General features: G+C 38.6%; 1 protein-coding gene across 3 annotated transcripts in view; it reads left to right on the forward strand.

Annotated features, from left to right (window-relative positions):
• The window catches only part of USP45 (ubiquitin specific peptidase 45), a 79,713-nt gene that overhangs the window by 8,809 nt on the left and 54,658 nt on the right, over positions 1–16,246 (forward strand). For all 3 annotated transcript variants that reach the window (XR_004056994.1, XM_010367687.2, XM_030929639.1), the window contains 2 exons: positions 46–149; positions 3,738–3,838. Coding sequence is in view for 1 of the 3 variants with exons in the window: in XM_010367687.2 (XP_010365989.2) it covers positions 46–149; positions 3,738–3,838 (205 nt within the window). In the remaining 2 variants the exon portion in view is untranslated. The remainder of the gene's footprint in view (positions 1–45; positions 150–3,737; positions 3,839–16,246) is intronic.

The raw sequence follows: 16,246 nt of genomic DNA on the forward strand, positions 1-16,246 counted from the left end.
CAAATATTTGTAAGTCATACAAAATAGCATTCTGTTCATCTTCAGGGATGTGGTAAAAACTCAGAAAGCCAACATTCACTGAAGCACTTCAAGAATTCCAGAACAGAGCCCCATTGTATTATAATTAATCTGAGCACATGGATTATATGGTAAGTTAAATTTTGTTAGTTCTTGTGTCCATTAACCACCCCCCCCCCAATTTTTTCTTTAAGCTTTTAAGGTAAAATATTTAAAGATGTTCTATCAGCTTATGGTTTTTTAACCTGAACACAATCTACAGGATACCTGAAGAAAATTAACATTACCTATGAATATAAAATTTAAATTGGAAAATTTTTAACTCTCTACCTTTTTTTGTTGTTGTTGTTGAGACGGAGTCTCACTCTGTCACCAAGGCTGGAGTGCAGTGGTGTGATCTTGGCTCCCTGCAACCTCCGCCTCCCGGGTTCAAGCAATTCTCCTGCCTCAGCCTCCTGAGTAGTTGGGACCACAGGCGCACGCTGCCACAGCTGGCTAATTTTTGTATTTTAGTAGAGATGGGGTTTCACCATGTTGCCCAGGCTGGTCTTTGAACTCCTGAGCTCAGCCAATACGCCCTCCTCAGCCTCCCAAAGTGCTAGGATTACAGGTGTGAGCCACTGCGCCCGGCCTCTCTACTTTTCTCTGATATTTTCCTTTTAATATTAAGAAAAATTCTTTTTAGTTGATTTTTTTTGGTAGTGAACTTGCTAATACAGAATTGTAGTGTTGTAGAGAAGGAAGATACTTCAAGCAGTCAGGTCATTTTCTGAAGGGAGAAGGAAGAGCTGGGCATAAGTAGCTTGTAAAACTTTTCAGGTCATTCTGCTATTTAATCCTGGTTGAGAACCTAGTCCAGTTTCCTATGTTACCTGTAAGGAAACTATGTAATATTTACCTTTTTGTGGTTATGAAGTAAAAATCCAGGTACTAAAACAAGTTTTTTTTCGTGGGGCGCGGTGGCTAACACCTGAAATTCCAGCATTTAGGGAGACCACAGTGGGTGGATCACTTGAGGTTAGAAGTCTGAGACCAGCCTGGCCAATATGGTGAAACCCTGTCTCTACGAAAGATACAAAAATTAGCTGGGCATGGTGGCGCATGCCTGTAGTCCCAGCGGCTCAGGAGGTTGAGGCAGGAGAGTCACTTGAACCCGGGAGGTGGAGGTTGCCACTGCACTCCAGCCTTGCTGATAGAGTGACACTCCTTTTCAAAAAAAACCAAAAACGAGTTTTTTTTATTTTCTAGTTTCTTATTAGCGTATCACACTATTTCGGTGGTATAAATGGACACTATGTTGAAATGCTTCCTCTGTGTTTTACAATAATATTCCACCTTGAATCTATGGACTCCTAAGGGTTCCTTGAATGAATTTTCAGGAGTCCTCAGATTTTCTTTAACATAAAAATGTTTTGTCTAAAATTAATATAAGGGTATTTTAGCTGACAGAAGAGGTCATCATCTTTAATACAGCCAGAAGAGTTGGGCACCTGCTGCATTTGTGTTTTTCTTTGTTGTTGTGAGTCCCGAGTAGTAGTATTGGGGAGAATGAGGAAAGGTCAGAGGGAACTTAATATATAAATGATGCATTGGAACCAAGGGAGACAGCAGTAGTGCCATAGTGCGGCAGTTCAATAAGGATTTCACTTTAGTGATCTCAAACTCTAGCTGCATCAGAATCTCAGGGAGATCTTACTATGACAGAATGCAGGATCCCAATCTTAGAAATTCTAATTTAGTAGTTCTGGGGTGGAGGGGCCAGAGAATTTGCATTTAACAAGCTCCCAAGTGTTGCCAGTGCTGCTGGTCTGGAGACCACAGTTTAAGAACTACTGAATTAGAAAAAGGTGGGTAAGAAGATTGTGAAAATGTAAGGTAGCACTGGTGTAATGCATTATGTTTTTTTGCTTTTTTGTTTTTTTTTTTTTTTTGAGATGGAGTCTCACTCTGTCACCCAGGCTGGAGTGCAGTGGCGCCATCTTGGCTCACTGCAACCTCTGCCTCCGGGGCTGGGAGTAACTGGGATTACAGGTGCCTGCCACCACGCCCTGCTAATTTTTGTATTTTTAGTAGAGATGGTGTTTCACCATGTTGGCCAGGCCGGTCTTGAACTTCCAACCTCAAGTGATCCTCCTGCCTTGGCCTCCCAAACTGCTGGGATTACAGGTATGAGCCACCACACCCGGCCATAATGCATTATGTTTATAAAACACTTTGAACACTTTCCAACATATGTTCTTAAATGATCACTGGATCTCATGAGGATAAAGGAAACAGGTAATTATAATATAGAGAGGAAACAAATTAATATGATGTATTAATGAGTAAACTTAATTGAGGGTAGTTTTCTGAATTGGAATGTGCTTTTGAAAATGTCTTTCCTAACCCTCTACCTCCAAATAAGCATCCAGCAAAATAAAACAGCTATCTCTTTGAGTCTTACCCATCTCTATATGTAATCAAGCTAGAAGCCTGGCAGTTATTTTCTTCCCCTTTTTTATGTTATTTTATTTTTTAGCCTGTTAACAAAAGTAGACAGAATGGTATAATGAATTTTCCCATACCCATCAACCAGCTTCTGTTGTTGTTGTTGTTGTTTTTCCAGCTTTAAACATTATCAACTCACAGCAAGTCTTGTTTCATCTAGGCCAGGATTTCTCGATCTCAATACTCTTGGCATTTGGACTGTTAATGCTCTTGATTAATTCCTTGTTGTGCTGTCCTGTACGTTATTGGATGTTTACCAGCATCCCTGGCCTCTACCCACTTAAATGCCAGTAGTGGTCCTCTCTCCTCTTACCAGTTGTCAGAACCAAAAATGTCAAACATCCCCTAGGTGGCAAAATCACTCCTCATTGAGAACGGCAGTGATTCTCAACACCAGCATTGAGAATTGCTGACATTGTCTCACTCCTCCCTACCCAAGGCAGTTATTTTGACACTTCCCTTTCCCTCCTCTTTTATATCTAATTTGTTACTGTTTCTACCTGCAAATATATATAATGAATGCCCATTTCTCTGCAGATCGTCTGCTACTATACTAATCTGTTTCTGTTCATAATGCCCTCCAATCTAGTTTTATCACATTAGTGAGAGTGATGTTTTTAAAGTGTAAGTTGAGGCTGGGTGTGGTGGTTCACACCTGTAATCCCAACACTTTGGGAGGCCGAGGAAGGTGGATCACTTGAGGTCAGGCATTCAAGACCAGTCTGACCAACATAGTGAAACCCCGTCTCTAATAAAAATACAAAAATTAGCTGGGTGTGGTGGTGCATGCCTGTAATCCCAGCTACTGGGTGGCTGAGGCAGGAAAGTCACTTGAACCCTGGAGGCAGAGGCTGCAGTGAGTTGAGATTTCACCACTGCACTCCAGCCTGGGAAACAGAGTGAGACTCTGTCTCAAAAGTAAAAAATAAATAAAGTGTAAGTTGGACCATATCATGGCCCTGCTTAAGAACCCTCTCATGGCATTTCATTATAAACTGCCAAAGATAAACTGCCAAAACTTTCATTTCAACTGTAAGGCTCTGTATGAATTGTCCCCTGCTTATTTCTCTAGACTTACCCTGTACCTTCCGGGTACATTTGTATACAAATACATTTGTATTCCCTCCCATGTAATTTAAGACAAAAGTAACTGAATGCCAACTTTGTTATCTGATGTGCAAAATTATTGAGAATATTTTCATAATATTTTCTTAAATTTTATATTTTTTCAGGTGTTATGAATGTGATGAAAAATTATCAACGCATTGTAATAAGAAGGTTTTGGCTCAGATAGTTGATTTTCTCCAGAAACATGCTTCTAAAACACAAACAAGTAAGTTAAGCAATTATTAAAGGAATCTGTGTTAAAATATAGTATTTCATATAAAGAGTTCAGAAATTCAGAAAGAATACTTTAGATTTCACTGTGACAGCCTAGTCAGTAATTTGAATAAAGATATTATGAGTATTGACTGGGTGCAGTGGCTCATGCCTGTAATCCCAGCATTTTGGGAGGCCGAGGTGGGCAGATCATGAGGTCAGGAGTTTGAGACTGGCCTGGCCATGGTGAAACCCTGTCTCTACTAAGAATACAAAAATTAGCCGAGTATGGTGGCACGTGCCTGTAATCCCAGCTACTCGGGAGGCTGAGGCAGGAGAATTACTTGAACCCGGGAAAGGAGGCGGAGGTTGCAGTGAGCCAAGATCACGCCACTGCAGTCCAGCCTGGGCAACAGGGCAAGACTCCGTCTCAAGAAAAAAATACATATATATTATGAGTATCATGCATTCTTAGGTGGCAACCTTGATATGTTTATGTAACCAATGTGAGAAACTGAAGTATGTCGTGTCTAGATCATGGGCTTTGAAGTCAGTCCTCATAAGTTTGAATTTAGGCTTCCCCACTTACTGGCCATGGTCATTTTTATTGCTTAGTTTTCTTATTTATAAAATTAGGATGATAATTCTGTCTTATGGAATTACTATGAGGCCTAGAGATAATATTTTCTAAAGATTTAGAAATAATGCATGTAAAAATACTTGCATAGTACCTGTATTAGTCTTTTCTCATATTACTATAAAGAAATACCTGAGATTGCATAATTTATAAAGAAAAGAGGTTTAATTGGCTCACAGTTTCACATGTTGTGCAGGAAGCATGCTGCTGGCATCTGTCCAGCTTCTGGGGAGGCCTCAGGAAACTTTCAATCATGGTGGAAGGTGAAGGGGAAGCAGGCACGTCTTACGTGGTGGAACAGGAGGAAAAGAGAGATGAGGAGGTAGTACTCACTTTTGAACAACTAGATCTTGTGAGAACACACTGACTATCATGAGAACAGCACCAAAGTGATGGAGCTAAACCATTCATGAGAAGCCCACTCCCATGATCCAGTCACCTCCCATCAGGCCCTTCCTCCAACATTGGCAATTACAACTCGATGTGAGACTTGGGTGTGGACACAGATCCAAACTATATCAGTACTTGACACATATGTATGAAATGGTGTCTGTTATTTGTTACATAATTGCAGCATAGTTCTGACACTAACTACTGGGAGTTAGGCCAGACTTCACAGGCTAAGGGCACAGTTGCCCACAGGACTGCCCTCACTTCAGACACTAGCTGCAGGCTTGAGGGTTCCTAGGCCACCGAATTTCTGACCAACTGTCTACAGATTTGGGGGTTCCTACCATTTCTTCAGGGTCAATGATAATTTACTAGAATGAGTCAGAGAACTCAGGAAAGTGCTGTACTAACAATTATAGTTTTAATATAGTAAAAGAGGATACAAAACAGCCAAAGGAAGAGACGCATAGGACAAAGTCTGGGGAGGGTCCCAAATGTGAAGCTTTTGTGTCCACTCCAGAGGGAGTGAGGACACACTCTCCTCACCCTCCCCAGCCCACACATTCGTGTGCACTGATATGCACAGAGTATTGGTAACCAAGGAAGCTCACTGGAGTTTTCGTGTGGAGAGTTTTGTTGGGATTTCATTGTGTAGGCATGATTGATTGAATCATTGGCCATATTGATTTAACTCAGTCTCCAGGCCCCCAACATTCTAATCACATGGTTCGTCTTTCTGGCAGGGCCAGGCCCCATCCTGATTCATCTCTTCAGCATAAACTGTCTAGGGGCCCACAGTGAGTCACTTTGTTGACATAAACTATCAAATACGGCCTGAGGGACCCATTATGAATAACAGACACTCTTGTCACTCTGGAAATTCCAATGATTTAGAGGGTACTTCCCAGGAACCTGGGGAGAAAAGCCAGCCAGATCCTTTATTATACAACAGTAACGTATTATATATTATGTATTTCGTTATTGTATACTTCGTTACCTAACAAATACATACTATATAATATATGTTAAGAGTGTAGGATAACAGTTTCTTCATCCAAAAATAGTAAGTGCTTCCCACATGCCAGGTATTAAATTTTATTTGGTCTGTAGTATTAACCAAAGTAGTTTTATCTTGCCCTCTAGGCATTTAGATTATAGTGTGAGCAACAGGCAAAAAATGCAAATATATAATGACTTCTGGTAAGTGCTACAAAAGAAAGGAACAGATTGCAGTGCTAGGTAATGATATAGTAGTCACAGTGATCAGGAAAGGCTAATATTGCAGAAATGTGGTTAGGAGAGAGTGCAAAGAGATGAAGTTACGAGGTGGGTGAGCTGGTCATGAAGGATACTGTAATGAACTCCACGTTAAGGAATTTTTATTTTATTGGAAGTGTAATGGAAGTTACTAAAGTGTTTTAAGCAGGGGGTTATCACGGTAATTTCATGCTTTTTTAAAATAAAGATAACTGATTGCTATGTGGCACACAGATTGTAGGGAGTTAAGCCTGGGGGTGGGGAGATCATGAAGAGGGTTAAGGAGGTGATTGTGATGGGGCAGGTGAGAGGCTGATACTCTCATGGGGAGTGGGTGGATTATATGTAGTGAGGGAGGCAGAGTGAGAGGAATCAAGTATTAATATAAACCTCAGGTTTTTCATTGAACAACTAGGTGAATGGACGTGATAATTTTGAGTTTCCTTTGAAGCAGAATTGAACTGCTTAATAGGTGGCATCAGAAACTGAAAAGCTATGTAAAACTATAGTTGCCAACTGTTTTCTATAGCCCAGTGTACAGCTGTTTTTGTTAGCCATTGCCCTAATGAGACAGTAATGGTGAAGGAACTGGAGGAGGAACCAGAGAAGGTAAACTCAGGCTCCTGGACAGCAGTAGAAATGATTAATTTGATCACTTATTCATTTACTTATTCAACAAACATTTATTGAATTCTGTTCTGCACCAGGCATACTAGTTGTAGCTCCAATTCTGCTCAAATAAAGAACCAGGAAAATATGGTAGTGAAAGACATGTAATACTACTGGAATTGAAGTTGGTCATAATACTGTTTGCTGAAAAATGTGCATTAAGTTTCCTTGGCCATATAAGAAGATAGGCAAGGATATGATGGCATGGGTGATGAAAGTACAAGTTTAGAAATTATTTTGTCTGGATTTTTTTTTTTTTTTTTTTTTTTTTTTTTTTTTTACCTTAGAGGTTCCCTAAGGTTGAGTACAAAGCCAGTCTGATTTTCATTCAGTTTTACAGATTTCTTGAATGATTATTACAAGAAAGATGCTAGGAAGGGAGCATAAAATTACGGTATGATGGAAGGTACATGGCTTTGAGGTTGGGCACGGTGGCTCATGCCTTAAACCCAGCACTTTGGGAGCCCAGGGCGGGCAGCTCACTTGAGGCCAGGAATTGAGACCAGCCTGGCCAACATGGTGAAACCCCGACTCTACTAAAAATACAAAAAAATTAGCTGAGCATAGTGGCACTTTCCTGTAATCCCAGCTACTCAGGAGGCTGAGGCATGAGAATTGTTTGAACCCAGGAGATGGTGGCTGCAGTAAGCCGAGATCACACCACTGCACGCCAGCTTGGGCGACAGAGTAAGACTCTGTCTCAAAAAAAAAAAAAAAAAAGACAGTAGATGGCTTTGAGTCAGGGGGTCTGGCATTCAGATTTGACTGTTGCTACATGTGTGACTCCAGGCAGTTATCTGTTTATCCAAGCCTCATTTTTCCGTAGTACTTTATATTTCCAAGGTGCTTCAGGGAATAGAGATTGATAAGACAGTCCGTAAATCTTTAAGAGGCTAAAGATCTGAAAGAAGGTGTGAGATTAAAAAGTAATGATATGCAAGTAGAGTAAGTTTTCTATTTTAAGTAACAACCAAAGTCCTTCAAATATCCAAAGAGGGATATAATGTTCAGTTGTAGGAACTAAAAAGGAATCATGGATGAGCTGGCTTTCAAGTTGACCCTTAAAGGATGAACTTTGGGCAGGTGAAGATGAGAGAAGAAATCATTTCAGGTGGTGGGAAGCACTAATATAAGCCTTAATTGTGCTTATGGAACCGTGAGATAGCACCTGGAATGGTTGGGAACGGGCTCTTGAGGTAGTTTGAGAGTGAGTGGAGCTTTCAAAGTTGGAGAGATACATGGTTCTTAGTTTAAGGCTTTCGGTGGTTCTAGGGCAAGATGTTATTATCCTTGTGGGTTAAGCTACAGGATCTCTCAGGCAAGTTTGATTTAAAATAATATTCCTTGGCATTCTAGAATAAGTTTTTGGATATAATAGTTTGTCATACTGTGTCTTGTATGCGGCTTCAGTATATTTTTATAAAATATTTGGCAAATCAAATATGAAAGTTGTTATTTAGGTTTGCAAGAATGCTGGATATGATTTTGCAGTAATCTTAATGGTAATCGTGAAGATTATAGCATTGTGAAAACACCTATATGTGATAATTCAAAAGGAATACGAAACTGTATTATTGTGTTTGGGTGACAGGATAAGTATGATTTTAAAAGATTATTTTTGTATTTTTGCACTAAGTAAAAATAGTTATCAAGAAGAAAGCCCATGCCTGTACGTTAAACACATTTTGAAGTTAAGCATGACCAGACATTTTCTCTCTCTCTCGAAAGCATATCACTAATTCTTTTGTTTTTTTCTTCCTTTACTTTTAGGCGTCACTATCCTAAAATCAGATAGTATGTGGGTGGCTCACGCCTGTAATCCGAGCACTTTGGGAGGCTGAGGCTGGCAGATCACTTGAGTCCAGGAGTATGAGACCATCCTGGGCAACATAGCGAGACTTGTCTCTAAAAATAAAAATAAAATAAATAAAGTAAATACTATGAAAGATAACTTTTTCAAAACAAGAGTTTAGTGAGAGGCACTGTCTTACATTTTTACAAATCTCAAGTGTCTGGCTTAATAGAAAGTGGCTGGATTCTCATATCTGCTTCTGCATTTAATCTTTTGTGATATCGCCTGCCATATGGCCTCTGGAGAACGGCACTGTATAATTGAGAGTGAATGAAAGTAAAAAAAAAAAAAAAAAAGGAAATAAAATCTTAGGCTTATTATGAAAATACTTTTGACCTTAAGTACCCTTGAAAGGAGGAAGTTGCCTTCCGACCCGCTTTGAGAAGTGCTGAACTGTAGCACATTTGTCTTTATACTTTCTGTCTTCAGCCTTATCCATTAAGGCTCAGCTCAAATTCTACTTCTATGATGCTTTCCCTTATCTCTTTTTTGGCACTCAGTGTCTGTGCAGCACACTTTAGAATCTAATAACACACTTTTTTGCTTTTCATATTTATGTTTGTACATGTCTTATTTTCTCTCAAGGCTGTAGGTTCCTTGAAGACTAGACTCTGGGTTAGATTCTTTTTTATTTTTATGTGGGTAGACAGTAAATACTTGCTGAATAAACCAAAGAGAATGTGACCAGTTTTTATTGAGGAAGTAGATAGATAAGCTTTGCACTTTCACCCCAATCCTAAATATTAATATCAAAATATTTATTCAGTCTTTTAATATCTTTGAGTTCCTGCTTTGTGCCAGATACTGCATTAGGTGTTAGAAATGCAGTAGTGAATGAGACAGATCTACTTCCTAGTTCCCATCGTTACTGATCTTTTGGTCTATTGAGGGATATAGACAAATTGCACTTAGTTATACTTGCCTGTTTAAATAGTGCTGTGATGGAGCAAGTACCAGGGACCATGTGAACACTTTGGAATAGTATCTAACATCGATTGGAGGAGCCAGGCCAGTTCTATTTAGAGGAATAATCCAACTTAGTTGGAAGCAGAATATCTAGAAATTATCTGGGCAAAAAGGGAACGGATTGTGTGCTCCAGGCAAAAAAAATAGCTCATTGATGAGAGCTCGATAGGTTCAGGGAAGTCTAGAGAGCTGAAAAGTTGAGTTTTGTGGTGTAGAAGATGGTGAGAGGTGAGACCTGAGGTAAGTAAGAACAGGTATTTAAGGGCCTTGTACAGATAGAATTTGTTCTGAGGGCAGTGAGGAACCACTGTTAAGTTTTAAGCAGAGAAGAGGCTGATCAGTGATTTTGTATCTTAGATCTCTTGGATTGACTTGTATGGAGACAGTTAGGAATGCCTATATATGTATAACTGCCCATTTATTATGTTAATATCAATTTATCATATGACAGTAAAGTTTTCTAAGGCAAATGGTTAACTGGAAGTTAGTTGATTTTGAGAATAAACTGGCAAGCTAATTATTATTTGGTTCCTAGCTAGGGGAATTGTAGGGCAGCAAGTTGTCTCTTTTTACTTGCTCTTTAAAGATTAAACTTCTTTTCAGCTGTAGAAATGAGCAGATTACATTAATACTACATGACTGGTTTAGGTAATTGCATTAAGCAGTTGAGATGAACCCCAGCTCAGGTTCCCAGAAGAATGCTTACAGCTGTGTAGATTTCACATCTGATGTTAGGATTTGCTTATAGAAACAAAACTCCCTCTACCTCCCCCTTCCCCATACATGTAATAAAAAGGTAATATCTAATGCAAGACTGAAAATGGGCAAATAAGCATTTTTGTGAGTCCCACCCAGATATAGGTATTATTAAAAAGTAAACCAGAAAACTTTGGAGACAGTAAAAAAAATCAGTGGTTGCAAGGAGTTGAGGAGAACGGGTGAATAGGCAAAGCACAGATAATTTTTTAGGGCAATAAAACTACTCTGTATGATACTCTAATGCTGGATCCATGTCATTCGGCATCTGTCCAAATCCATAGAACGTACACTGCCAAGAGTGAACCCTGATGTAAACTATGAACTTTAGGTGATAATGATGTGTCAGTGCAGGTTCATCAGTTACAACAAATGAACCATTCTGGTGGGGGATGTTGATAAGCGGGGAGGCCATGCATGTGTTGGGGTAGGGGGGATATGGAAAATCCCCATTAACATATGCTCAGTTTTGCTGTGAACCTAAAACCTGCTTGAAAAAAAAAAAATTTTTTTTTAAAGTGGGCCAGTGTCCTCTGAAAGGCTCATGAGATTTCTCACTTTAATAGTCTTTTAAATGTCACGAAGTGTTCTACACATATTTAGAGAATATAGGAATTCCTGGTGAAATAACGTAGTTGAATATTGGTTTATTTTTTGTGAAATAGATGACTGACAATCCCATGTTCTTTTCTAAACCAATACATTTGGCTCATAATTTTAATACTGATGGGATGCCATTTTTAACAAGATTAAAGAGAAGACAATATACTATATCTTGCTGAATTTATTAAGCTTGTGCTCCAGGTATACAATAGACATGAATTATGTGGGATTTATGAAGGATGAGTTTGCTGTACCTTTTTTTTTTTTTTTTTAGTAAGAAAGTAAGTGGTGGTATGTTCAGGATCTGAAACTCCATCTGAGGATAATATCATGACCTGTTTCAGTAACAATTTGATTATTTACTTAAAAAAAAAAAAGGTGATACACGCTGGGCACATGTATGGCTTATGCCTGTAAGCCCAGCACTTTGGGAGGCTAAAGTGGGAAGATTGCTTGAGGCCAGTTGTTCGAGACTAGTATGGACAACATAGCATGACCTATCGCTATTTATTTTTGTCTGTTTTTTTAAGAGGTAATACAGTTCTCTAAAGTGACAGTCATGTTTCTAAGAAATTTGCATTTTCAAAAATAAGCACTAAAAATAGTTGTTTCAGTGTATACAAGGGGCTAGGCTCAAAAAGATAATGACATTTTAAGAGGAACTTATTTTTACCTATGGGGTTTTTAATTTAGGGTTCCTCATCTGAACTACAAAACACAGTAAAATTATTACAGTGACGTTTATTCTCAGTTCTCCCAAAGATGTCACATAATTAGTACCCTTCCAGATACATAGGGAGAAGTTAATTGCATACAGTGGGTACCTACGATGTTAGGGCCTAATTTTTTAAGGATTCATTTGAGAAGGGCTGCTACAAACTATGATTTAAAACGCTATAAATCCAAACACAAAACACATGCAGCAATTGATTACATACAGCTTTTACTTAAGAGTAATGGCTTTTCTATTAATATCACCACTGTCCTTTTGTTAGTGTCTTATACTACTGTCACACTTATAAATTGCACCATCTTTATTATAACAGAGAGTAGATAATGTTTAAGTGTGTGAATTCTGAAGCTAGACTGCCCAGGTTTGAATCTTCCCTCAACACTAACCAGCAGTATACCTCAGTTTCATCTTTGAAGTGCTTCAGTTCTAACATGGGGACAGTTATCAGAGGTGACAATATAAGGGAGATACACTCTGAAACTCTAAATGCAAAATAAGTTCTCTTCCCCCTTGCCTATGGAAAGAAAGGGAAGAACCAGTGTTCCCCACTTTTGGTTTAACCAAGGCAATTCACAAAGGCACCTTTGGGAAAAGAAAGACACCAATTTAATGTTGCTTCACCACAAACCCACTATTGGTTGTTTTCAATTTTCTCCTGTGATAAAGCTGTATCTTTGTGTATTTGCTCTTTTATTTTGTAGGTGAAAAATTTTTGGAATTTCTTGGCCAAAGTATAAATTTTGATTACCGTTGTAAAACTGCCCTCCAGAAAGCTTGTACAAAGGGTGTAGTTGACAATAGTGCCCATAATTCCATATTTAACTTTATTGTTCAGTTTTGTTTTGCCATAATGAAGTTTTTAATGTCATTGTTGCCAGGTCATTAGTCTTTTCTGTTTTTAACCTTTGGGGTCATGCTTTGAAAGTCTTTGCTCTCCAAGATTCTAAAGATACTCACCTAAAATTTGCTGGTACTTTGAGTTTTTTTATGTTTATGATTTAATATCCTTGAACTCAGTTTGTTTGTTTGTTTTCTGAAACAGAGTCTCACTTTGTTGCCTAGTTTGGAGTGCAGTGGCATGATCTCAGCTCACTGCAACCTCCGCCTCCCAGGTTCAAACGATTCTCCTGCCTCAGCCTTCTGAGTACCTTGGACTACAGGCAAACACCACTATGCCCAGCTAATTTTTGTATTTTTAGAGACAAGGGTTCACCATGTTGACCAGGCTGGTCTCGAACTCCTGACTTTAAGTGATCCTGCTGCCTTAGCTCCCAAAGTGCTGGGATTATAAGCGTGAGCCATCATACCCGGCCTTGAACTTAGTTTTCAAAAAGATAGTGATAGGATCTGTAAGTGTTGAAGTCATTTTTATGCTAGAAAAATTTGAGGTAATATCTTAAGTTTTTTTAAGAGTTCTTAGACAGGTTGTTTTGTTGTTCCTATTGTTTTGTTTTGTGTTTGCTTTGCTGGTATTTCAACCAGTTTTGTCTTCGAAGACTTGAGGTACATACAAAACCTATCAGTCCTACTCAATCAGCTACTTTTTGAGGACTCAGATTGTAGGCTTAAAGGTAAACTACAGAGATGTGTAAGAGTTTTAAAAACTTAAAAGTGCCAGAAGTGTGCTCTCAATGTTCTTTGCATTCTAGGTTGATACTTTCTTTTTATATAAAGGATGACAGTGTTAGTAATATAGAAGTGATAAGTAAATTAATTGCTTTTTATTTTTTATTAGTTTTGATTTATTTCCCAAGGTGAGATAAATCCCTTTTAATAAAATAACCTAGCCTGGAAACTCTGTGATTACCTTTTTGACTGTATGGACCACTTTTTTGTAGGTGTGGGTAAGCCTTTACGAGAAGAAAATAAATGATAATAAAAATTTTGTATAGTTTGTCTTTATTGTCGTAGCAGCTTTGTCCTCTTTCTTATACCATACTTAAAAACATCTCGAAGTTCATTCCTTATTGTATTTGGTTCTGTGTTTATAAAGGAAGAAGAGAGTTTTTAATATGATCTAAAATGTTTGCACTGCCAGATTGAGAAAAGCTTTGTTATCTCTGAAAACAAAATGATCAAAATAGTTCTTCAGTAGAAGCTATAAATTGCTTTTTATTAAAACATACAGGCTGGGCGCCGTGGCTCGTGCCTGTAATCCCAGCACTTTGGGAGGTCGAGGCAGGGTGGATCACCTGAGGTCAGGAGTTCGAGACCAGCCTTGCCAACATGGTGAAACCTCATTTCTACTAAAAACACCAAAAATTAGCCGGGCATTGTGGTGGATGCCTGTAATCCCAGCTACTCAGGAGGCTGAAACAGGAGAATCACTTGAACCTGGGAGGTGGAGGTTGCAGTGAGTCGAGATCATGCCATTGCACTCCAGCCTGGGCGACAAAAGCAAAACTCCGTCTCAAAATACATACATACATACATACATGCATACATACATACATACCTGCATGAATGTCAAATAATTGAGACTGATTCAGACATCCCTGTTTTAAACTAGAATTATAAACTCTCAGTTGACAGCTTCTTAGTAAACACATGTACTACAAGTATGTTTAGTTTCCAAATGCTTTCCTGAGATATTAGTTATCATAAATTTAAGGCTTGGCTGAGCATGGTGGCTCATGCCTGTAATCCCAGCACTTTGGGAGGCCAAGGAGGGTGGATCACCTGAGGTCAGGAGTTCAAGACCAGCCTGGCCAACATAGTGAAACCCCATCTCTACTAAAAATATAAAAGTAGCCAGGCATGGTGGTGTGTGCCTGTAATCCCAGTTACTCGGGAGGCTGAGATAGAATTGCTTGAACCCAGGAAGCAGAGGTTGCAGTGAGCCAAGATTGTGCCACTGCACTCTAGCCTGCACTCTAGACTGAGACTCCGTCTCAAAGAAAAAAAAAATTAAGGCCTAAAGTCTCTGCTGTTCACTGTGTATCAATTCTTTATACTCCAGTCATAAATAAGAAATTGGGTGTAAAGAGTTACAGTGGTTCATATAGTGCCTGATACACAAAGGGCATTGATAAATCAATTTAAGTTGTTACATTTTATAAATGTACAACTTAGTAAAATTTAAGACTGGCACTTTTATTTTAAGTAAAACACTTAAATAACTCTTAGAGATGTTATTCTGGCCAAGTGCGGGGGCTCAGTCCTGTAATCCCAGTGCTTTGGGAGGCCAAGGCAGGCACATCACTTGAGATCAGGAGTTCGAGACCAGCCTGGCCAATGTGATGAAACCCCATCTCTACTAAAAATACAAAAAATTAGGCATGGTGGTGTGCGCCTGTAATCCCAACTACTCGGAAGACTGAGGCACGAGAATCACTTGAACCTGGGAGACAGAGGTTGCAGTGGAGCTGAGATCACACCACTGCACTCCAGCCTGGGAGACAGAGCAAGACTCTATCTCAGAAAAAAAAAAAAAATTATTGTATTTTCTAGTTAAATTTTGTTATCTGTTTAATAGCATAATTTTTAATATTTTCTCACAGACTTACATGTAAAAGTCAACAAACAGACCCTTGCCACTTGTGTGAAGTGGCTATTTAACCATGAAATAAACTCTTTTTATTGCCATTGCCCTGTGGGTATGTTCTTTCTGGCAGTGCTGTCCATATTTGGTGGCTATGCATGGAGAGCCAGGTGGTGCTGAAAAGCATCGCACAGTGAAGCGTGGATATATCTAGGTTTGACATTTGTCATCCCTTACTGCTGAAGGGAGGGGGAAAAATCTGTTTTTCCATATGTTTATGCTTTATTTTGCCTGCAGTTTTGTCCAGATGGTCTTATGAACATTGTTTACTTTGGGATGCCATCCCAGATGTTTTGAAAACTGTTGGATAAATGTGGCACACAGATACATAAATCATTTGCATATTATGGTTTTTAAAATGTTATGTGTCTTTGCAAGATTAAAATATAATTTATTTCCAGGAGTATTTTCCCAAGTGAATAATGTGTCTGTGTATATATGTATTTTTTAATGTTTTTTAAAACAGGCCCAGTGGGCGTCATGTGTATATATATTTCATAAGTATATAAAACATACATAGTTATTATCTGTAGGTTATTTCTTCCAGACATTCTGTTTTCATGTTAATAAGCTAAAAAAATATTGTGGCAACACTTACTAAGAATGTTAAGTCTGTTTCATGTTTTGGAAGAAGCCAAAAAAAAAGATATTTTTGAGGAGTCATATTTGTTTAGGGTTGCATATACCCAAATCTGTAAGAATCTTGTCCTAGTGTCTTTTATAATTCTTCTCATTGTACATAAATCACTGAAGAGAATTTAGGTGATAAAATGACAATGAATTTATAATCAGAAGATTATCATTGTGACCTTGGGCAAATCACTTAACCTGTTGGAGACTGAGTTTTCTAAATGTAAAATCAGAGTTCACAGCCTGAAAAAATTGAGTAATGCTTGGATTTAATTTCTCTCCCATCTTAAATCTCTCAGAAATCACTATGAAACCACCTATTGGCAACAGCAGTAATGAGAGTCTGAATCCTTCCTATTCTAGGTTCTATGTACAGGCTCAGATATA

The sequence above is a fragment of the Rhinopithecus roxellana genome, chromosome 4 (assembly GCF_007565055.1).
Source record: "Rhinopithecus roxellana isolate Shanxi Qingling chromosome 4, ASM756505v1, whole genome shotgun sequence".
In the NCBI taxonomy this organism is placed as follows: Eukaryota; Metazoa; Chordata; class Mammalia; order Primates; family Cercopithecidae; genus Rhinopithecus; species Rhinopithecus roxellana.